This window comes from Marmota monax, unplaced genomic scaffold, assembly GCF_021218885.2.
Source record: "Marmota monax isolate L192 unplaced genomic scaffold, Marmota_monax_Labrador192_F-V1.1 WCK01_AAM20220418_F8-fsc00207, whole genome shotgun sequence".
Lineage (NCBI taxonomy): Eukaryota > Metazoa > Chordata > Mammalia > Rodentia > Sciuridae > Marmota > Marmota monax.
Genome location: NW_026692713.1, coordinates 2,115,416 through 2,133,003, shown reverse-complemented (window position 1 = coordinate 2,133,003; position 17,588 = coordinate 2,115,416). Strand labels below are relative to the sequence as shown.

The window sequence follows — 17,588 nt, the reverse complement described above, 5'->3', positions numbered from 1 at the left end:
TCTCTTTGGGAGTTTTCACAGTATTTCTGATTTGTTCAGATCTTTTATTATTTGCTTATGTAACTGTTTGGGGGTTTAAACTGTCATCCCTTTGATTATTCACTTAATTTATTAGCTCTTTTTTTCTTTTTGGTACTGGGGATTAAACCCAGGAGTGCTTAACCACTGAGCCAATTCCCAGCTCTTTTTATTTTTTATCTTGAGATGGGGTCTCCCTAAGTTGTGTAGGGCCTTGCAAAGTTGCTGAGGCTGGCCTTGAATTTGTAATCATACTGTCTCAGTTTCCCACACTGCTGGGATTACAGGTGTGTGCCGCCACACCCAGCTGATATCTCTTTTTCTACTTGAGCTCTCATACTAATGAATTTTATTTGAGTCACACTCTGAAATCTGTGAGAAGGCCTGTTCTTGCTGTTTTGTTAATGTCCTCAGGCAGGGGCTGAGGCAGGGGTTAGGGAATACTTACCCCAGCCTCTTATACTTTTCTGTTGCATGAACCTTTCTTCATATCCTTCTCATTTATGCATTTGTCATGCAGATTCATTTTCTTTTTTTAGTTATAGGTGGACACAGTATCTTTATTTTATTTGTATGTGGTGCTGAGGATCGAATCCAGTGCCTCATGCGTGCTAGGCAAGTGCTCTTCCTTTGATCCACAACTCCAGCCCCAGATTCATTTTCTGATGTAGTAATAATATACAGGTAAATGAAACTTCAGCCTCTGACTCACACATTCAACTGCAGAATTTCATTGAGTTGCTTAGGAATGTAATATTTAAATATATCTGATAGTTAGAAATCATGACTGATTTCTCTAAATTTAGATTGGTATGATATTTCAGATTTTTATTTTTAAGGAGTCAGTTTTTATATAAAGATTACAATGCAGTTAACCACATACCATTTTTTACTAGTAAAGAAAGTAAATTATCAGCAGTTGAATATGACCCCTGTAGACATGTTCAGTCCAATAGAATTGTTTTGTTTCCAGAGAATTGCCCTATCAGAGAAAGAAGATGAGCAAAAGTTAATGTCTTCCAGCTCCTAATAATGCGATTAGGGAAGAAAATAAGAAGCTAGTAAAGAATGATTTTTTTTAATCCATGTCACGTATGGAATAGCCTCCTTCCCTTCCTTCTTTCCTGAATATTATTTTTACATGGGTAATCTGAGTGCACGTATGTTCTTTTGTATCACAGATTTTCTCTGGACTTATAGCTTTAAGAAAAATCTGCAACCACCCTGATCTCTTTTCTGGAGGTCCCAAGAATCTCAGAGGTCTTCCAGATGATGAACTAGAAGAAAATCAGTTTGGATACTGGAAACGTTCTGGGAAAATGATTGTTGTTGAATCTTTGTTGAAAATATGGCAAAAGCAGGGTCAGCGAGTGTTGCTGTTTTCTCAGTCAAGACAGGTGAGTGAAAGAAAGAAGTTCTATCTGTTCTTCATATAAGAAAGAAGTCTGTTCTTCATGCCTTAAAAATAGAATATAATCGCCATGCACAGTTGCACCTGCCTATAATCCCAGTGACTCAGGAGGCCGAGATAGTAAGATCGTAAGTTTGAGGCCAACCTCAGCAACTTAGGATCTCACTTATTTGCTGAGGGTTGTGCTATCTCAAAATGAAAAGGGCTGTGGATATAATTCAGTGGTTAAGCAACCCTGGATTTGTTCCCCAATACAAAAAAAAAGGAGTGGTGGTGGTGGTATATAATAAACTAAAATGCTTCTAAAGCAAGTCTGCCACTGTTGTTAAGATGGCAGCCTGCAGATCTCTTTAGGAGTTTGGATCTTTCTCTAGAAATGGCATCTAGAATTGTTTTGTTGTTGTTGTTGTTGCTGCTTTTTGTACTAGGGATTGAACCCAGTGGTGCTTAACCACTGAGTCACATCCCCAGTCCTTATTTATTTAGAGACAGGGTCTTCCTAAGTTGCTTAGGGACTTGCTAAGTTTCTGAGACTGGCTTTGAACTCATGATCCTCCTACCTCAGCCTCCTGAACCACTGGGATTACAGGCGTGCACCACTGTACCTGACTAGAGTTGGTTTACAAAAAAAAAAAAGATATGATTCTGGTATTAAGGTGAGTTTGGGCCTGAGGTAGGGCTACTTAAAAAGTTTTAAGAACTAATCCCAAGGAAATAGGCCCACTGGGGAAGATATGGCTATTTATACAGGTAGAGAAAGACTCACCAGGATGTATATCTTATTTGCATGCTCTTTTCTTCCCATCAAACAGATGCTACACATACTAGAAGTGTTCCTGAGAAGCCAGAAGTATTCCTATCTCAAGATGGATGGAAGCACTACCATAGCATCAAGACAACCATTGATTACAAAATACAATGAGGTAACAAGGAGTCAGACTGTGCTGCTGTATGTAGAGGGACAAGAGTGAATACATCCACAGCCACCTGAGCAGTGTTTATGTTTCCTAGGACTGGGTAGCTGCTGAAGGGAGATGTTGTGCTTCTGTGCACTTCAGGATCTTTGGGAAGTGGGATATGCATGTACTTAAAAAATGTCCTTCTTGAAAACCCAGTTTTTGTTTTTTTTTTTTAAGATGGACACAATATCTTTATTTTATTTTATTTTATTTTATTTTATTTGTATGTGGTGTTGAGGATTGAACCCAGTACCTCACAAGTGTGAGGCAAGCACTCTACTGCTGAGCTATAATGCCAGCCCCGAAAACCCAGTTTTTAAATGTTACTAATATAATTAGTTGAGTAGGAATTATGAGGTGAGCCTCGTTCACCAAAGGTTTCTGGGACGTCACCATTCCTCATACTGGGAACAGCCTAGTAGTCCACATATAGAATATGTGTGGGCAGAAACAAAAAGCTGTAGCTAGTCTCAGATGTGTCTGCTAAGTGCCATGTGTCTTTCCTGTAGGACACGTCCATCTTCGTGTTTCTTTTGACCACGAGGGTTGGTGGCATAGGAGTCAATCTGACTGGGGCCAACAGAGTCATCATCTACGATCCTGACTGGAACCCAAGCACTGATACACAGGTCTGTCTTTTACTTTAAAACCAAAATGTGTTAGTAGAAATGGAGTTTCTCGGTTAACACTGTGATCATTCTTTGATGTTCTAATTGATTCACAGTCCAAATTTTGGTAGTTTCCTGTTCTTTTACATGAATGAACACATCCTTTAGGGTTCCATAGGCAGAGGAGTTTTCAGCAGTTTACCACAGCATCCATTTCTAGATATGGAGTAAAAAGAGCACAAGCAACGTTAGGATATTTTTCAGATCTAGATGTCTTGGTTCAGTTTTTGGCAACTGACTGTTCATGTCCTTTAAAAGGCCTTAAGTGTCTGTGGCCTCATTAGTCAAAATTTTATCTCAGAGAGTGAAAGCACTGACCAGCTATCTTTATTTCTAATCAGCACTTGCAGGGGAAGGGTCCTCATTAAGATCTCTCTTTCTCTGCTGCAGGCCCGAGAGCGAGCATGGAGGATAGGCCAGAAGAAGCAGGTGACTGTGTATAGGCTTCTGATGGCAGGCACAATTGAAGAGAAGATTTACCATCGGTTGGTATAGATGGCTGCCCAAGTTTTGACTATGCACCCAGAGTTTTGAGCAGGGAGTATTTTTAAGTGTTGTTTTAAAAATAAAATAATTGCTATAACTTAAAGGATATAGTTTTTCTTCTATTGTGATTTTTTCTTTGACATAAGCATAGATGGCTTAATGGTGAGTTTTCAAAAATGTCTTCAAATTTGATCATCATTGTACCTTATTCTACTTCAAAGTCCACTTATGTGTAAACTTGATAATCTTATCTGAGAGAACTGTTTCTACCTGCTATAGTATTCCCCTTTTGGAGGTGGGAGTTTGTGGGATTAAACTCAGGGGCACTTGACCACTGAGCCACATCCCCAGCCCTATTTTGAATTTTTATTTAGAGACAGGGTCTCACTGAATTGCTTAATGCCTCACTTTTTCTGAGGCCGGTTTTGAACTTCCAATCCTCCTGTCTCAGCCTTTCGAGGCGCTAGAATTAAAGGCGTGTGCCACCGTGCCCTGCAATATTCCACTTTCTTTTAGGAAAATTGTGAAAAGTGGCAGAGTTGAAGTTAACATTGGCATTTTCACATGCCTTTCAGGTGTGATCATCATAGTCTTGGGCTCAGATGCCTCTTGGAGAGAGGTTGATGGGACATCTGTTTTTTCCTCTATCTTTCTTTAGAATGCAGGGGTTTTCAGCAGTGATAAATTCAGCAGTCCAGACTTTGCCACCCACTGGAGAGTTCATTCTTATGTGCTATACCCTAGTTGCTAAGGGGAAGCTACTACTCTCCACTGTGCCCTGGATTATTCCTAGAATGTTCCATGTCCTTAAGTCCTATTGTGGAGGATTGGAGATGAGTTGGATTTTGTGAGAAGAGAGGTTTAACTTGGGGGAACAGTGCTGCTTTCTTGAGATGACTGTAAGAGGGACAATGGTATGGGGCTTTGGCACAGAGTGTGGATCAGCAAGTGGGAACTGACAGGGCAGGTCAGAGTCAGGACTTTGCAAAACCCAGGTCAGTTTCCTGAACCCATCATAGGAAGGTCAGAGCAGGGCAGGAGATGGGACCTTTGGTCCATGAATCAGGGAGACCCTTGCAGCTTTGAGAAGCTTTTAGCTGCATGAATGTGTATGAAAAATATTTTTTGAAATGTTTTAAGGTTGTAAAAGCTCATTTTAATAAGGTATTCTTTCAAATCTAAATTCTATGAAACATGGAAGATCAACTGATATATACATCCAGAACTATAATTTTATAAGACCGAAAGTTTTGGGGATGATTTAGGCATTTATACAGATGCAGTTATATCTCATGTTGTTTTATAACTGAAGTTTTGAAGTGTATCTAACATTATTTTATACTAGCATAATTTTTATCTTTATAGACAAATCTTCAAGCAGTTTTTGACAAACAGAGTACTAAAAGATCCAAAACAAAGGCGGTTCTTCAAATCGAATGATCTTTATGAGCTGTTTACTCTGACTAGTCCTGATGCATCACAGAGCACTGAAACTAGTGCTATTTTTGCAGGTATTACATAAAGTCATTTAATTCAGAATTATCAATTTTATATGAATAATGTAATGTAACATTAGTGTTGTTTTCCCTCTTTAAAGGAACTGGTTCAGATGTTCAGACACCCAAAAGCCATTTAAAAAAAAAGATTCCATCAGCCTTTGGAACAGATAGTGGAATTCCAAAATGCAGAAAATTTCCTGATTCTGATACATCTATAAACGATGCCTTATTGACTGAAGAGAAATCTAAGGCAACAGAAACTGAAGGAAATACAGAAACTTCTACTGAAAGTAATCCTTTAAAAAGTAACCCTCATAGAAATGGGAACGTAACTAGCAGTGATGGGCTTGGAGAAGAGACAAAAGCAGTGTCTGGACGGGAGGAGCCAATAGTGATTAGTGGAAATAGGGACTGTTCAGATTCTGCAAGCATTGGTGGAAAATCCCAGCCATCTGGTGAAGAAAGCACCGATGAAAAGCAAAGTCCTTCTTATAAAGGAGAAAGCTCCCAGGTTCAGTCAGAACATCTTAGGAAGAATGAACAAATTGAAAGTCATTTTTATAAGCACAAGTCAAAAACAAAACATCATAATGTGTCAGAAGAAGAGATCTCAGAAAAACATCTGCGGCAGCAGCCAAAGGCCAAAAACTCTAAGCATTGTAAAGATGCCAAGTTTGAAGGAATTCGAGTCCCACACCTGGTGAAGAAAAGGCAGTACCACAAACGAGACACTGAGCCTGCGAGTGAGGCCCAGGAACGGAGCAGTGATGATTATGTTTTGGAAAAGCTTTTCAAAAAATCAGGTAATACTTTAGATGCATTTACCAACAGGTGCTAGGAACAGAGAACAAGAAGCCATTTTTAGTGTGGCATCCTTTAACTGATGATACAGAGGGGGGTCATACCCAGAGATGTTTTCCTTCTAAAATTTAGATTTCAATTGTATTGACATTCTGAAAATTATATTTACCCCCTTTTCTGAAGAACTGGAGGAGTTTGAAACTTTGGGAAACACATAACCACTCACAGGCAAGATGTAATGTTTTAAATAGACATGTTCTGTCTGAACTTTAATAGGCAATTTCCCAGCCAACTACATAGGGTCCTTTCCATACTTGTGATTCTTCTTTTAGACTGAGAAGTATTAATCATCATTCTCAGCAGCTTGACTTACTTTATCAATCCTAGAATACATAGTAGCATTAGAATTCCCAACCTTTACCCCCACAAAAGACAACCATACTAACTAGAGTTCAATATTTTTTTAAATTTCTTTTTGTCTTTGGTCTGGAGTTTTTAGTCCACACAATATGGTCAAAAGTTTCTTGGTTCCTCTTTTTCCTCTCCTTTCTCTCTGTGTCACAGTTGATAACACAGGTTAGTTTATTTCTGCTTTTATCCATTTTAGGGTCCCCCTATCCTTGTTTATTTTACTTTTTGAATATATAATACATTAATATAAAGTTATAAAGGTCAAAACTATACAAATAGATATATTCAAAGAATACCTTCACCTACATTCCATCACTTCCTCCCCAGTTATATGTGTTTATACCTCTTCTTTCCTGTGTTTCTTTGTGTCAAAATATATAGCACATATTAGTCTGATACAAACGGTACCTCCTATAATATCTTATATTAACCTTTTAAAAACTGTCATACATCCTGACAGTCACTCTGTATTTATTAATAGAAAGCTTCCTACTTTTTTATTGCTATTATGTGGACATACCATAGTTTATTCACATTTGAGCATTTAGATTATTAATACCTTTTTTAAAATCTTCACTTTGCAGTAATCTTGTGTTCATGTTATGGTTTGCATCTGGAAATGTCCCCCCCCAGAAGTTTTCATGTTAGGCAACGAAGCAGTGTTCAGAGGTGAAAAGATTGGATTATGTGGGCTGTAATCTTATCGATGAATAAATCCATTGATAACTGAACTATTGGGTGGTATTAATAGGCAGGTAGAGCATGGCTGGGGGAAGTAGGTCATGGGGTATGTGTCCTTGGACTGTGACTCTCTGTGGATCTTTACTCTTCTTTTTGCTGCCACAAGCTAAGCAGCTTTCCTCTGCCATGATATTTTTGCCTTGAAGCCAGCTATGACCTCTGAAACCATGAACCAAAGTAAACTTTTCCTCCTCTAAGTTATTCTTGTCATATATTTTGGTCACAGTGACAAAAAGCTGGCTAGCATAACCTATATACTTTAGTACTGTGTTAGAGATAAAATTTTCAGAGAAAATTCCTGAAAGTGAGATTGCTGCATCAAAAGGTAATATATATATATATATATATATATATATATATATGTGTGTGTGTGTGTGTATGTATATGTATATGTATGTATATGGTTTTTTTTGTTCTTTGGAGATAATGTCCTTTTCCCCTTCATAAGGTTTATATCAAATTGAATTGTCACCAATAATGTATAAGTGTCTGTCCCAGACCCTTGCTAAGAGAGTTTGCTCTATGTTTAACTTTGGCTATCTAAAATTTGAAGAATGATACCTTGTTTTATTTCACTGAGTGAAGTTGAACAACATTTATAGAACCATTTATATCTTATTCCTTTTCTTTTTTTTTAAATTTCCATGAGAATTGTTTGTTTATGACTTCTGCCTGTTTTCTAAATCAGTTTTTTGGCCTTTGTTCCTCTTTAAGTTTTTTTTGTTGTTGTTTTAATAAATTCAAACATTCCTATTTATTGATTTATTTATCATATATGTTGCATATATTTTCTCAATTTGTCTTGTTTTACTTATAATGATTTTATTGATGAAAATGTTATCTAGAAAAATATACAGGGCTGTGGATATAGCTGAGTGGTAGAACACTTGTCTAGCATGTGCAAGGATCTGTGTTTGATCTCCAGCCCCTTGAAAAACAAAACAAAAAAAGGTAATTCAAATTTATCAGTCTTATCTGTTATTTATTTTGAGTCATGGATAACAAAAACATTTTCTACACTTAGATAATAATGGAATTCACCACATTTTCTTGAACTTGTATCATGTTTCACCACATTACTTATATGACTATTTTTTTCTACATTTAAGTCTGTCTAATCCACTTGGATTAAGTAACTCCTTACCTTTTCCAGCATCGTTTATTTAAAATCTGTTTTTCTCCAGTGACTTAAGATGCCACCTTTATCATATAGAGCATTTCTATATCCTTTGTAGATTTGGTGACTAATACCCTGCTTTATTTATTCCTGCCTTGGCAACACACTTGGAATTAAGAGTGTTCTACTGTTTGTCTGCTGTCAGTTAAGGCATAGCTTTCTGGTGTTTTCCTAGCTGATTGTGCTTGTTTGTTTTTTCATATGTCAGAATCAGTTTGTCTAGCTTCATAAAAGCAGTTCTTGGTGTTTTTATTGGATTTACACTAAATGTATAAATTAGCACAGGGAGGAAGGTTATACAGTCATTCCAGTCAAAAGCAAGGGATGTCTTTCCATTTTTTCAGGCCTAACGTGTCCTCCCAGGCATGTTTTAAAGTTTTCTCGCATGTAATGGCTTTACATGTATCTTGGGTTTATTCCTGTTTTATGTTCTTTGTTATTGTAATATGGAGCTTTTCCCACCATTGTGTTCTTTTTTTAAAAAAAAATCACCTGTATGCAAGTTGGAAAACGAAACAAAATAGACAATTTCTAAGGAAAACAGACCAGCAACATAGAAGAAATAGAGAAAGTTATCAATGATAAACATAGCACAAAGAATATAGATCAATATCATTTATGAACATCAATAAAAATTACTAAGTACAATACTAGGGAATAAAATTTTAGAAATTCTATTGTTTGTGAATAGAATAGGAAGCTTATAGATTTCCGTATATTAATTTTTATGTTTCATTCTTTTTTTTTTGTTTGTTTGTTTTAAAGAGAGAGTGTGAGAGAGGGAGAAGAGAGAGAGAATTTTTCAATATTTATTTTCTAGTTTTCGGCGGACACAACATCTTTGTTTGTATGTGGTGCTGAGGATCGAACCCGGGCCGCACGCATGCCAGGCGAGCATGCTACCACTTGAGCCACATCCCAGCCCTTATGTTTCATTCTTTTCTGAGTTATTGTTAAAGTTTTGTCATTGATATTCTAGGATTGTCTAGATGGGTTGTCATTAAAAACTTCAAAAAGAAGGATCGGGGACATAACTCAGTGGTAGGGCACTTGTCTAGCATGCACGAGGCCCTAGGTTCCATCCCCAGCACTGGAAAAAAAAATAAAGGAAAAAAACTGCAAAAAGAAAATTTTACTTTTTCATTTTATGTCTTTAATTGATTTTGCTTTTTTTTTTTTTTTTTTTAATTGCCTGGCTAGTAACTCAATTAAAATGGAAAGTGAATACTGGAGATAATATACATCTTTCCATTCTCAGTGGAAATAACTTCTATCGTTTACCCATGAAGTAAGATTCTGGTGTTATGACTAAGGTATATGTTTTATTATATTAAGGAAATATCATCACTTCCCAATTTTGGGGGTTTTCTTCTTGCATGGATGTTGAATTTTGTCAAAGGCATTTGCAGCATCTATAGAAATCTATGGATAATACTGAAACCACCAGCATCATAATATGGTTTATTAAATAATGGGATTCTTAATCTTGAACCAACCTTGATTTCTAGAATGACTCCCCACTTGGTCATAGAGTATAATTTTCTGACTGCTATGGGGTTCTATTTCCTAGTATTGTACTTAGTATTTTTTATTGATGTTCATAAATGATATGGATCTATATTCTTTGTGCTATGTTTATCATTGATAACTTTCTCTATTTCTTCTATGTTACTGGTCTATTTTCCTTAGAAATTGTCTATTTTGTTTAGTTTTCCAACTTGCATAGAGGTGATTTTTTTAAAATTCACTTTGTTCCATGATAATTTCTCCCTTTTTATTTAGAATTCTGTAAATTTATTTTTCCTTTTATTTCCCTTGATTAAGCCATGCTAGTTAGTTGTCTATTTTGTATTATTTTTCAATAAACTAGGATTTTGATTTATTAAACTGGATCTGTGGTTGTTCTCTACCTTATTTTCGCTTTTTTCTTTATTACTTTCTTCCTGGTATTTTTGTTTTTATTGTATTTTGGTTGGAAGTTTTGTTTTATTTTTGTATAGGTTTTTTTTCTTTTTGTAACTTGTACTTGGAAATTTAATTCACTTTTTATTCTTTATTGATATAAGTGTCAAGACTATGAAATTGTCCACTGATCACTGTATTAAGTTTGTCTCAGTGATTCTGATACATAGCATTTTTATGATTGTTATTTTTTAGAAATTCTATAATTCTGGTTTATATTTTCTCCTCATTGAAGAATTTATTAATAGGTTTTTGCTTTTCTTCTGTATAGCAGGGGAAAGGGTAAATATTAAAGTTGAGATTAAAGCATTTTTCTTAGTTATTTTAAAAGAGGGATAATTAATAACTCTCCCCCTTAGGGTAATAGTGAGTGTGAATAGAAGTGGTTTTTGTGAAGTTCCTGAGTTCTAACAGCCACTTCGCAAATAGCAGCTAAAGATGTTCTTTTCATCTCCTACAACCCTAGACTATTATAGAGGAAAATAGTATCCTGTTCAATGAACTGAAATGTGACTCTCGCTGTTTTCTTTGTTCTTATCAGTGGGTGTGCACAGCGTGGTGAAGCACGATGCAATCATAGATGGAGCCAGCCCGGATTATGTCCTGGTAGAGGCAGAAGCCAACCGAGTAGCCCAAGACGCCTTGAAAGCCCTGAGGCTCTCTCGACAAAGGTGTCTTGGGGCAATGTCTGGTATCCCCACCTGGACTGGCCTCAGGGGGACTTCAGGTGCACCAGCAGGAATAAAGTAAGAGATTGCTCCCTGCCATGTTTACAAGCAGGACAAACAGTGAAGACTAGCAGAAAAGTCAGGGCAGGTGAACATGCTCACCTGCTTGCTTATCTGCAGTAATAGGAAATCTCTCAGGGAAGCATTGTATACATCAGAGTGGGTGATTTGGGAAATACAATGGTCTTACCTTCTTCCTCACTTTCATTCCCTGCTTTCTAAAGCTGAATTTCAGGAGAAGTAGTAATCAGTTTTATTTGAAAGATGGTAAAGTTAAAAATAGTACAAAAGGGTTGGGGTTGTGGCTCAGTGGTAGAGTGCTCACCTAGCATGTGTGAGGCTTTGGGTTTGATCCTCAGCACCACATAAAAATAAAGTAAAGGTATTGTGTCCATATACAACTAAAAAAGTTTTTTTATATAGTGCAAGATTCAGAATAATGATTAAACTTTAATAAGATGATTAGCCAACTTACACCAATCAGTAATTACTATGTTCTTCAGTTTGCCATTTTTAGAATAACTTTCCTACCTATAATGTGAATGTGATTGCTTTCATGTGCTGAATGAGGATACTGAGTGGGTCTCATTCCAAGATGCATCAGTTACTTCCCAGTAGAACAAAGTGGAATAATCAAAGCAGACAGGTTGAAAACCAAAAATGGCATGCTTTTGAAACTATAACCTTGATGATGATAAATTTCCAGAACAAATTTAGCTATTAAAGAAGTGTTTTGATCATCACATCACAAAAACTAACATTTTATCTACTGTGATTCTTTTTCTTATTTAGGAGTAGATTTGGTCAGAAAAAGAACTCTAACCTCTCTGTGCAGCATCCTTCAACATCTCCAACAGATAAATGCCAGGTAATAAGATAGCATGTTTGCTTTTAATGTGGGGGAGTTTCTTGATTGAATTGCCAGGAAAATTTCACCAAATTCTGGATATGAAGATGGTTATTGCCCTCAGAAAGTTAATACAGGGAAAAAAGTATTGCTGGGAAGACAGCCTGGAGGGAACATGCCTAGAGACCACCGTCCTCTAGAATGAAGCTACCAAAAACTACCTTGAGTGTTGGAGTTTATATTGACTATGTGCTTATCTCTCCCTGTTCTGGAGCACACCATATGCCCTAAGCACTTCAGTAAGAGGAAAACTGGGTCAAACTGCACCATTCAGCATTCTTTGTCTTTCTGCGTTAATGAGAAAACTTAAAAATTCCCAGGTTCAGATTCCAATTTTAGATTAGTATAAACACATTTAGGAATAGAGAACCTTTCTGACTGTCTGTTTTGTGCTTTTGAGTATTAGTTTGAGGCCCCTTCCAAGTTAGTTTTTATTGTTTTAGGGAAATTCACATGAGTTATAACATAGTATCACGGGAGAAGACATGTCTCCAAAGAATCCAAGGAGTTCCCAAAGAGAACTTGACTCAGGACCACCAGGGTTCTTGGCATATGTGATAGAAAAGAATTTGCAATACACGCCAAAGGCACAAAGGTTTATTTAAGAAAGTAGATAGAAATTCAAGGAAGAATGGGGCACTCTCAAAAGAGATGCCTTTGGGATAAAGCAAGGAATACACATTCAAGAGAAAATGCAGGAAATCTTTAGAGGGAGAGACGGCAATCCCTTGGTGTGGGATGTTAATATTCATAGACGGCTGGTGCTAGATACTGGATTAGAAGTGGATCCAGGTTGGAGCTACACAATTTGTACCAGTTTTCCCCGCACTTGCACATTGCCCTTATGTTACAAGGGCATGGATTCAGGGGCTTGCCAACCAGGAGTTTGCAATTATTCATGGTTTCTTTCTGCATTTCAGTGGTATTTGGACTTGTCTTTTGGCACTCAGTATCTCTCCCTTTATTCCCTAATTCCTATCTCTGTAGGAAAGAGTGAGAAGGCTTAAAAGTGAAGAAAAAGTGTAGCTGTGATATTGCTGCTTATCTCACTGAGTTTCAGTCAGGGTGCATGAGAAAATAAGAACAGAATAAGACTCCTAGCCACAGAAAGTGTCTCCAGGAAGCCTCCTGGGAGCAGTGCCTGAAGGACAGCCCTTCCACCCTGCCTCCCTCTGCTCTTGTATGCAGAGTGGAAACCCATGGAGTGGCCTACTGTTTCTTCCTTTTTATTTATTTATACACACACACACACACACACACATAAAATATATATGTACATATATATTTTATTCTAATTAGTTATGCATGACAGTAGAATGCACTTTGACACATCATACATAAATGGAGTATAATTTCTCATTCTTCTGGTTGTACATGATGTAGAATTACACCAGTCATGTAGTCAGTCATATATGTACATAGGGTAATAATGCCTGATTCATTCTATTATCCTTCCTACCCTATACCCTCTCCCCTCCCTACACTCCCCTCTATCTAAAGTAACTCTATTCTTCCCTAGCCCTGCCCTGTATTGTGAATTGGCATCTGCATGTCAGAGATTCATTCAGCCTTTGGTTTTTGGGATTCGCTTATTTGGCTTTGCATGATATTCTCCAGCTCCATCCATTTACTGGCAAATGCTATAATTTCATTCTTTAAGGCTGAGTAATATTCCATTATGTATATATTTGACATTTTCTTTATCCATTCCTATGCTGAAGGACACCTAGGTTGGTTCCATTGTTTAGCTATTGTGAATTGAGCTGCTATAAACATTGATGTGGCTGCATCACTATAGAATGCTGATTTTAAGTCCTTTGGGTATACACCGAGGAGAGGAATAGCTGGGTCAAATAGTGGTTCCATTCCAAGTTTTCTGAGGAATCTCCATACTGCTTTCCATAATGGTTGCACCAATTTGCTGTCCTAGTTTTAGGAAATATTCTTTAACTGTGTATGGACTCAACTGTCTGGCTTACTTCCTTTCCTTTGGTGTTATGTGGAGTTTCATTCTTTCCACCATTACCTCACCACCTGGCACCTGAATTATTTTTCAATCCCCCACAGCCTTTGGGGAATGAAGTAGGGACATAATCTAGAATTCCACCTATCAATGTAGTGCTCTTTTTCCTGCAGGATGGTGTCATGAAAAAGGAGGGAAAAGATCATGGCCCTGATCACTTCAGTGGAAAATTAGAAGATTCAGAGTCTTCTTCTGGGGCTCTTGCTTCCTCCTCACTCTTGGCCAGAATGAGAGCGAGAAATCACCTAATTCTCCCAGAGCGGTTAGAGAGTGAAAGTGGACACCTGCCAGAGGCTTCTGCCTCTCAGGCACTCACCACAGAACATGATGACCTGCTGGTGGAAATGAGGAACTTCATAGCTTTTCAGGCCCACATTGACGGCCAGGCCAGCACACAGGAGATTCTACAGGAATTTGAGTCCAAGCTATCAGCGTCACAGTCTTGTGTCTTTCGGGAACTATTGAGAAATCTGTGCACTTTTCATAGAACTCCTCGAGGTGAAGGAATTTGGAAACTCAAGCCAGAGTACTGCTAAACAACACTAAATTTTCAGTCATGTCTTCTACTGGAAGTGTGTGATTACCAACTTGTGCTTAATAATCATATGTTTGTCAAGGAAAGTTGGCTGCCCCTATGTTTACTTTAAAATGGCATCTACCTCATAACTAAAACTTTAAAGAAAAAACTCTTCTCCAAAACTGAAAAGTTTTAATAATGCTATTAGAAGAAAAATACTTGGATGGATTGTTTTTTTCCATTATGAATTGTGTTCTAAAATCAGGGACTTAACAGTTGCTTCTTGGAGCACATTTGTTCCTTTACCCAAAAGATGGTGTCAGGGAGCATATAACTATTCATTTAGAAGTTTACAGAATAGAGCTGCGTGCTGTGGTGCACTCCTATAATCCAGTGACTCAGGAGGCTGAGACAAGAGAATCTCAGGTTGAAGGCTACCATCAGCAACTTAGCGAGACCCTTTTTACTTTAAAGTAAAAAGTAAGAAGGGTTGGAGATGTTTCTCACTAGTAAAGCTCCCTGGGTTGGATTCCCAGTACTCAAAAAAAGAAGAAAAAGAAGAAGTTGTAGAATAGAAGTCTCAATTCTTTTTATTGGTGCTAAAAACATGTCTTACATTTAGTCAGCCTATTCAGTAAATTAGTTTATCAATATCTGATAACAGTATTTTGATGCATAATTTTTAAATGTTTAAATTTATCATCTGCCATACATGAAAAGATAATATTTCAAATTTACATCATATTAATTGCCTTTAAACAATCCTTCTTGAAAAAATATAATTAAATTTGCAGGTTTTTTTCCCCCTTTTTTGGAAGCTGGGGATTTAATCCAGAGCCTCATACATGCTAAGCATGCACTGTACCTCTGAGCGACATCTCTAGTCGGAGAGCGTTTTTATTAGTAAAGCATGAAAGCCTGGTAATAAATAATAAAGCAGATATTTGTCGAAAGTTTTAGTGTACTCATTTTACTCTGGCTTTAAGTTCCTCCCTATTCTCACTATTGGTTTTAGGAAAATAAAATGTGTTATCATAAAAAAAAAAAAAAAAGGAATATCCAAGAAAAACCAAAAGTACATGCATGAAAGAACACTTGAGTACTACACTGTACTACACTGTACAGGACCACGGCCAGGCATCCCTTCCTCACCATGAGGTGACCACCGTGCAGTGCTCTCTTTGTCCTCTTGCTGGCTGGTGTCTGAAGATCTGTTGTTTCATTTGTTGAGCTTGGTTTGCTGAGGGCACTGATTGTTGTAGATGTGACCACAGTTGTCTAAGTCATCTTCTTTCTAGTGGCATTCACCTCTTGTGCTGACATTCACTGTGATACTCTCCTGTTTTAATGGTTTGGTTTTCAGCTAATTGTGTTCTTAGAGACTGTTAGAGTCTGTTATATTTATGGCTCTGTGATCGTGTAACCTTAATCCTCAGTTTATTTTCTTAGCTTTGCTTTTCTTGTTTACTTCTCATAGTTTTTTTTTTTTTTTTTTTTTTTTTTTTTATCATTTCAAGTCTTGTTTTCTCAAGTTCATTGCATTCCTTAAATTTCTTCTAAGCCATCACAGTGCATTTTTTTTCTTGGATGTGTTTTCTGCAACTTGCTATTTTTTTCTTTGTCATTTCTTTGTATTTTGCTTGCCTCCCTCCCATGCGGTATTCTTAAATCTTAAACTCATGCTTAAGTGAACAGCTTTTCCCTGCAACACAGAGGAGAGGGTTCTGTGCAGGTGGTGCCCCTGCCAGGATGCATGTGGCTTTGGTTGGGGAACCCTGGTTTGAGACTTGCTGATCTTTCTTTAGATAGCTTAGGCCAGGGTTCCCTTCCCTTAGCAGAGTTATATTCCTATCAGGATTTTCTGCTTCTTTTCTTGGATTCTGGCTTATTCATTTTGTTTGCTTTTAGTTTGATTCATATATATATTCATATATATTCATTTTGCTATTATTATCTAGAAGTCTTAGAAGGGATTTCTAAACCACTCAATAAATCCTAAAGAGAATCAAAACGTGTGACTGTTTATGGGGTACATTTTTATTTTTGTAATCATTAGCATATAAGAAAATTGTATCTCCCCCTCCTGGCTTGTTCTCAGGGTAAAATACTGATCTGGTTCACTAGTGAGGAGCATTTGGACATTTTCCTTATAGAGTCTGAATCTAAATTATATTGAGCTAGAGAAGTTGTAGCCTTCTCTTTGAGCAAGAAATAAAAGTATGATGCAATAAGTGCAAGATAGTCCTCTTTCCGGTTCTGCTGCTGACAAGCCATGGTCTTGGGTAGGTTGTGTACCTGTGATCTATAAACATGGTCTTTATGCCTCCGGGGTGAAGGGCATTGAAGAACAGTGCTCTAAATGGAAAGGTTTTAACAATATAGAGTAACTTATTCCTTTAGATGAAAGTTAATTTTTGGAACATGAAGTTCTTTGTACAATGTGAATAGATTTAATGTATTGAATGTATTATATTAATACAAATAAAGGACTTGAATTTTTTGTCAAGTTTTTAAAATTCCTTAGTTACTATGTGAATGTACCGTCACTGTTAAAAAATTTCAAGCAATACGCATGCTATCTATCTTCCCACCCATGCACCAATCTTGCTTCTGTTCCAGAGCTAAATTCTATATTTGGAATGTATATAGTTCCTATACAGATATGTGTGTGTGTTCTTCTAGGCTGTTTTCCACACATTTATGAAACAAGTAGCAAAAATTTGTTGCCATAATGTGTGTATTTCCCCTTTCTTCCTTTAATAAAATTCCTGAACTTGGACACATGGTTGTTCAGCTAATGATTATACTTCTCAACCTCTGTGATAGTTGAGTATGGCCACATATTGAAGTTTGGGGCTGTGGGATGTAAAACTTCCAGATAGGGTCTTCAGTAAGGAATTGGAGTGTATACTCTTCTTCATATTCCCTTCTTGCTGGTGGGAATGCCCATTGGGAGCTTCGGCATGCCCTGGCATCTCCAAAGAGGTTATGTGTTGAGGATGAAGAAATTGATCTGCCAGTATTGAACTGTGCTCTTTGCTCTGTTACTTAAGAGTAAAATACACTACTGACTTATTTAAACCATTGTATTTTGGAGTTCCTATTATAGGAGCTAATTTATTACATGTAATTTACATTAATGGAATTATATCATCCTTATTGCATCTAAAATTAACATTATATACAGACATCTTCTCATTCTTACAGCTATACTTTCATGGAATTGCTAGGTTAAAAATAATAACAGTTTAAAAAGTTTTTTAGTTGTGAATGGACATTT

General features: G+C 37.0%; 1 protein-coding gene across 6 annotated transcripts in view; it reads left to right on the top strand.

Annotated features, from left to right (window-relative positions):
* The window catches only part of Ercc6 (ERCC excision repair 6, chromatin remodeling factor), a 79,524-nt gene extending 62,437 nt beyond the window's left edge, over positions 1-17,087 (top strand). For all 6 annotated transcript variants that reach the window (XM_046446749.2, XM_046446752.2, XM_046446748.2 and 3 more), the window contains 9 exons: positions 1,200-1,415; positions 2,242-2,352; positions 2,898-3,017; positions 3,447-3,541; positions 4,908-5,053; positions 5,140-5,844; positions 10,675-10,879; positions 11,654-11,729; positions 13,905-17,087. In XM_046446749.2, the coding sequence (XP_046302705.1) occupies positions 1,200-1,415; positions 2,242-2,352; positions 2,898-3,017; positions 3,447-3,541; positions 4,908-5,053; positions 5,140-5,844; positions 10,675-10,879; positions 11,654-11,729; positions 13,905-14,327 (2,097 nt within the window). In that variant the 3' untranslated portion in view covers positions 14,328-17,087. The remainder of the gene's footprint in view (positions 1-1,199; positions 1,416-2,241; positions 2,353-2,897; positions 3,018-3,446; positions 3,542-4,907; positions 5,054-5,139; positions 5,845-10,674; positions 10,880-11,653; positions 11,730-13,904) is intronic.
* Positions 17,088-17,588: the final 501 nt, after the last annotated feature.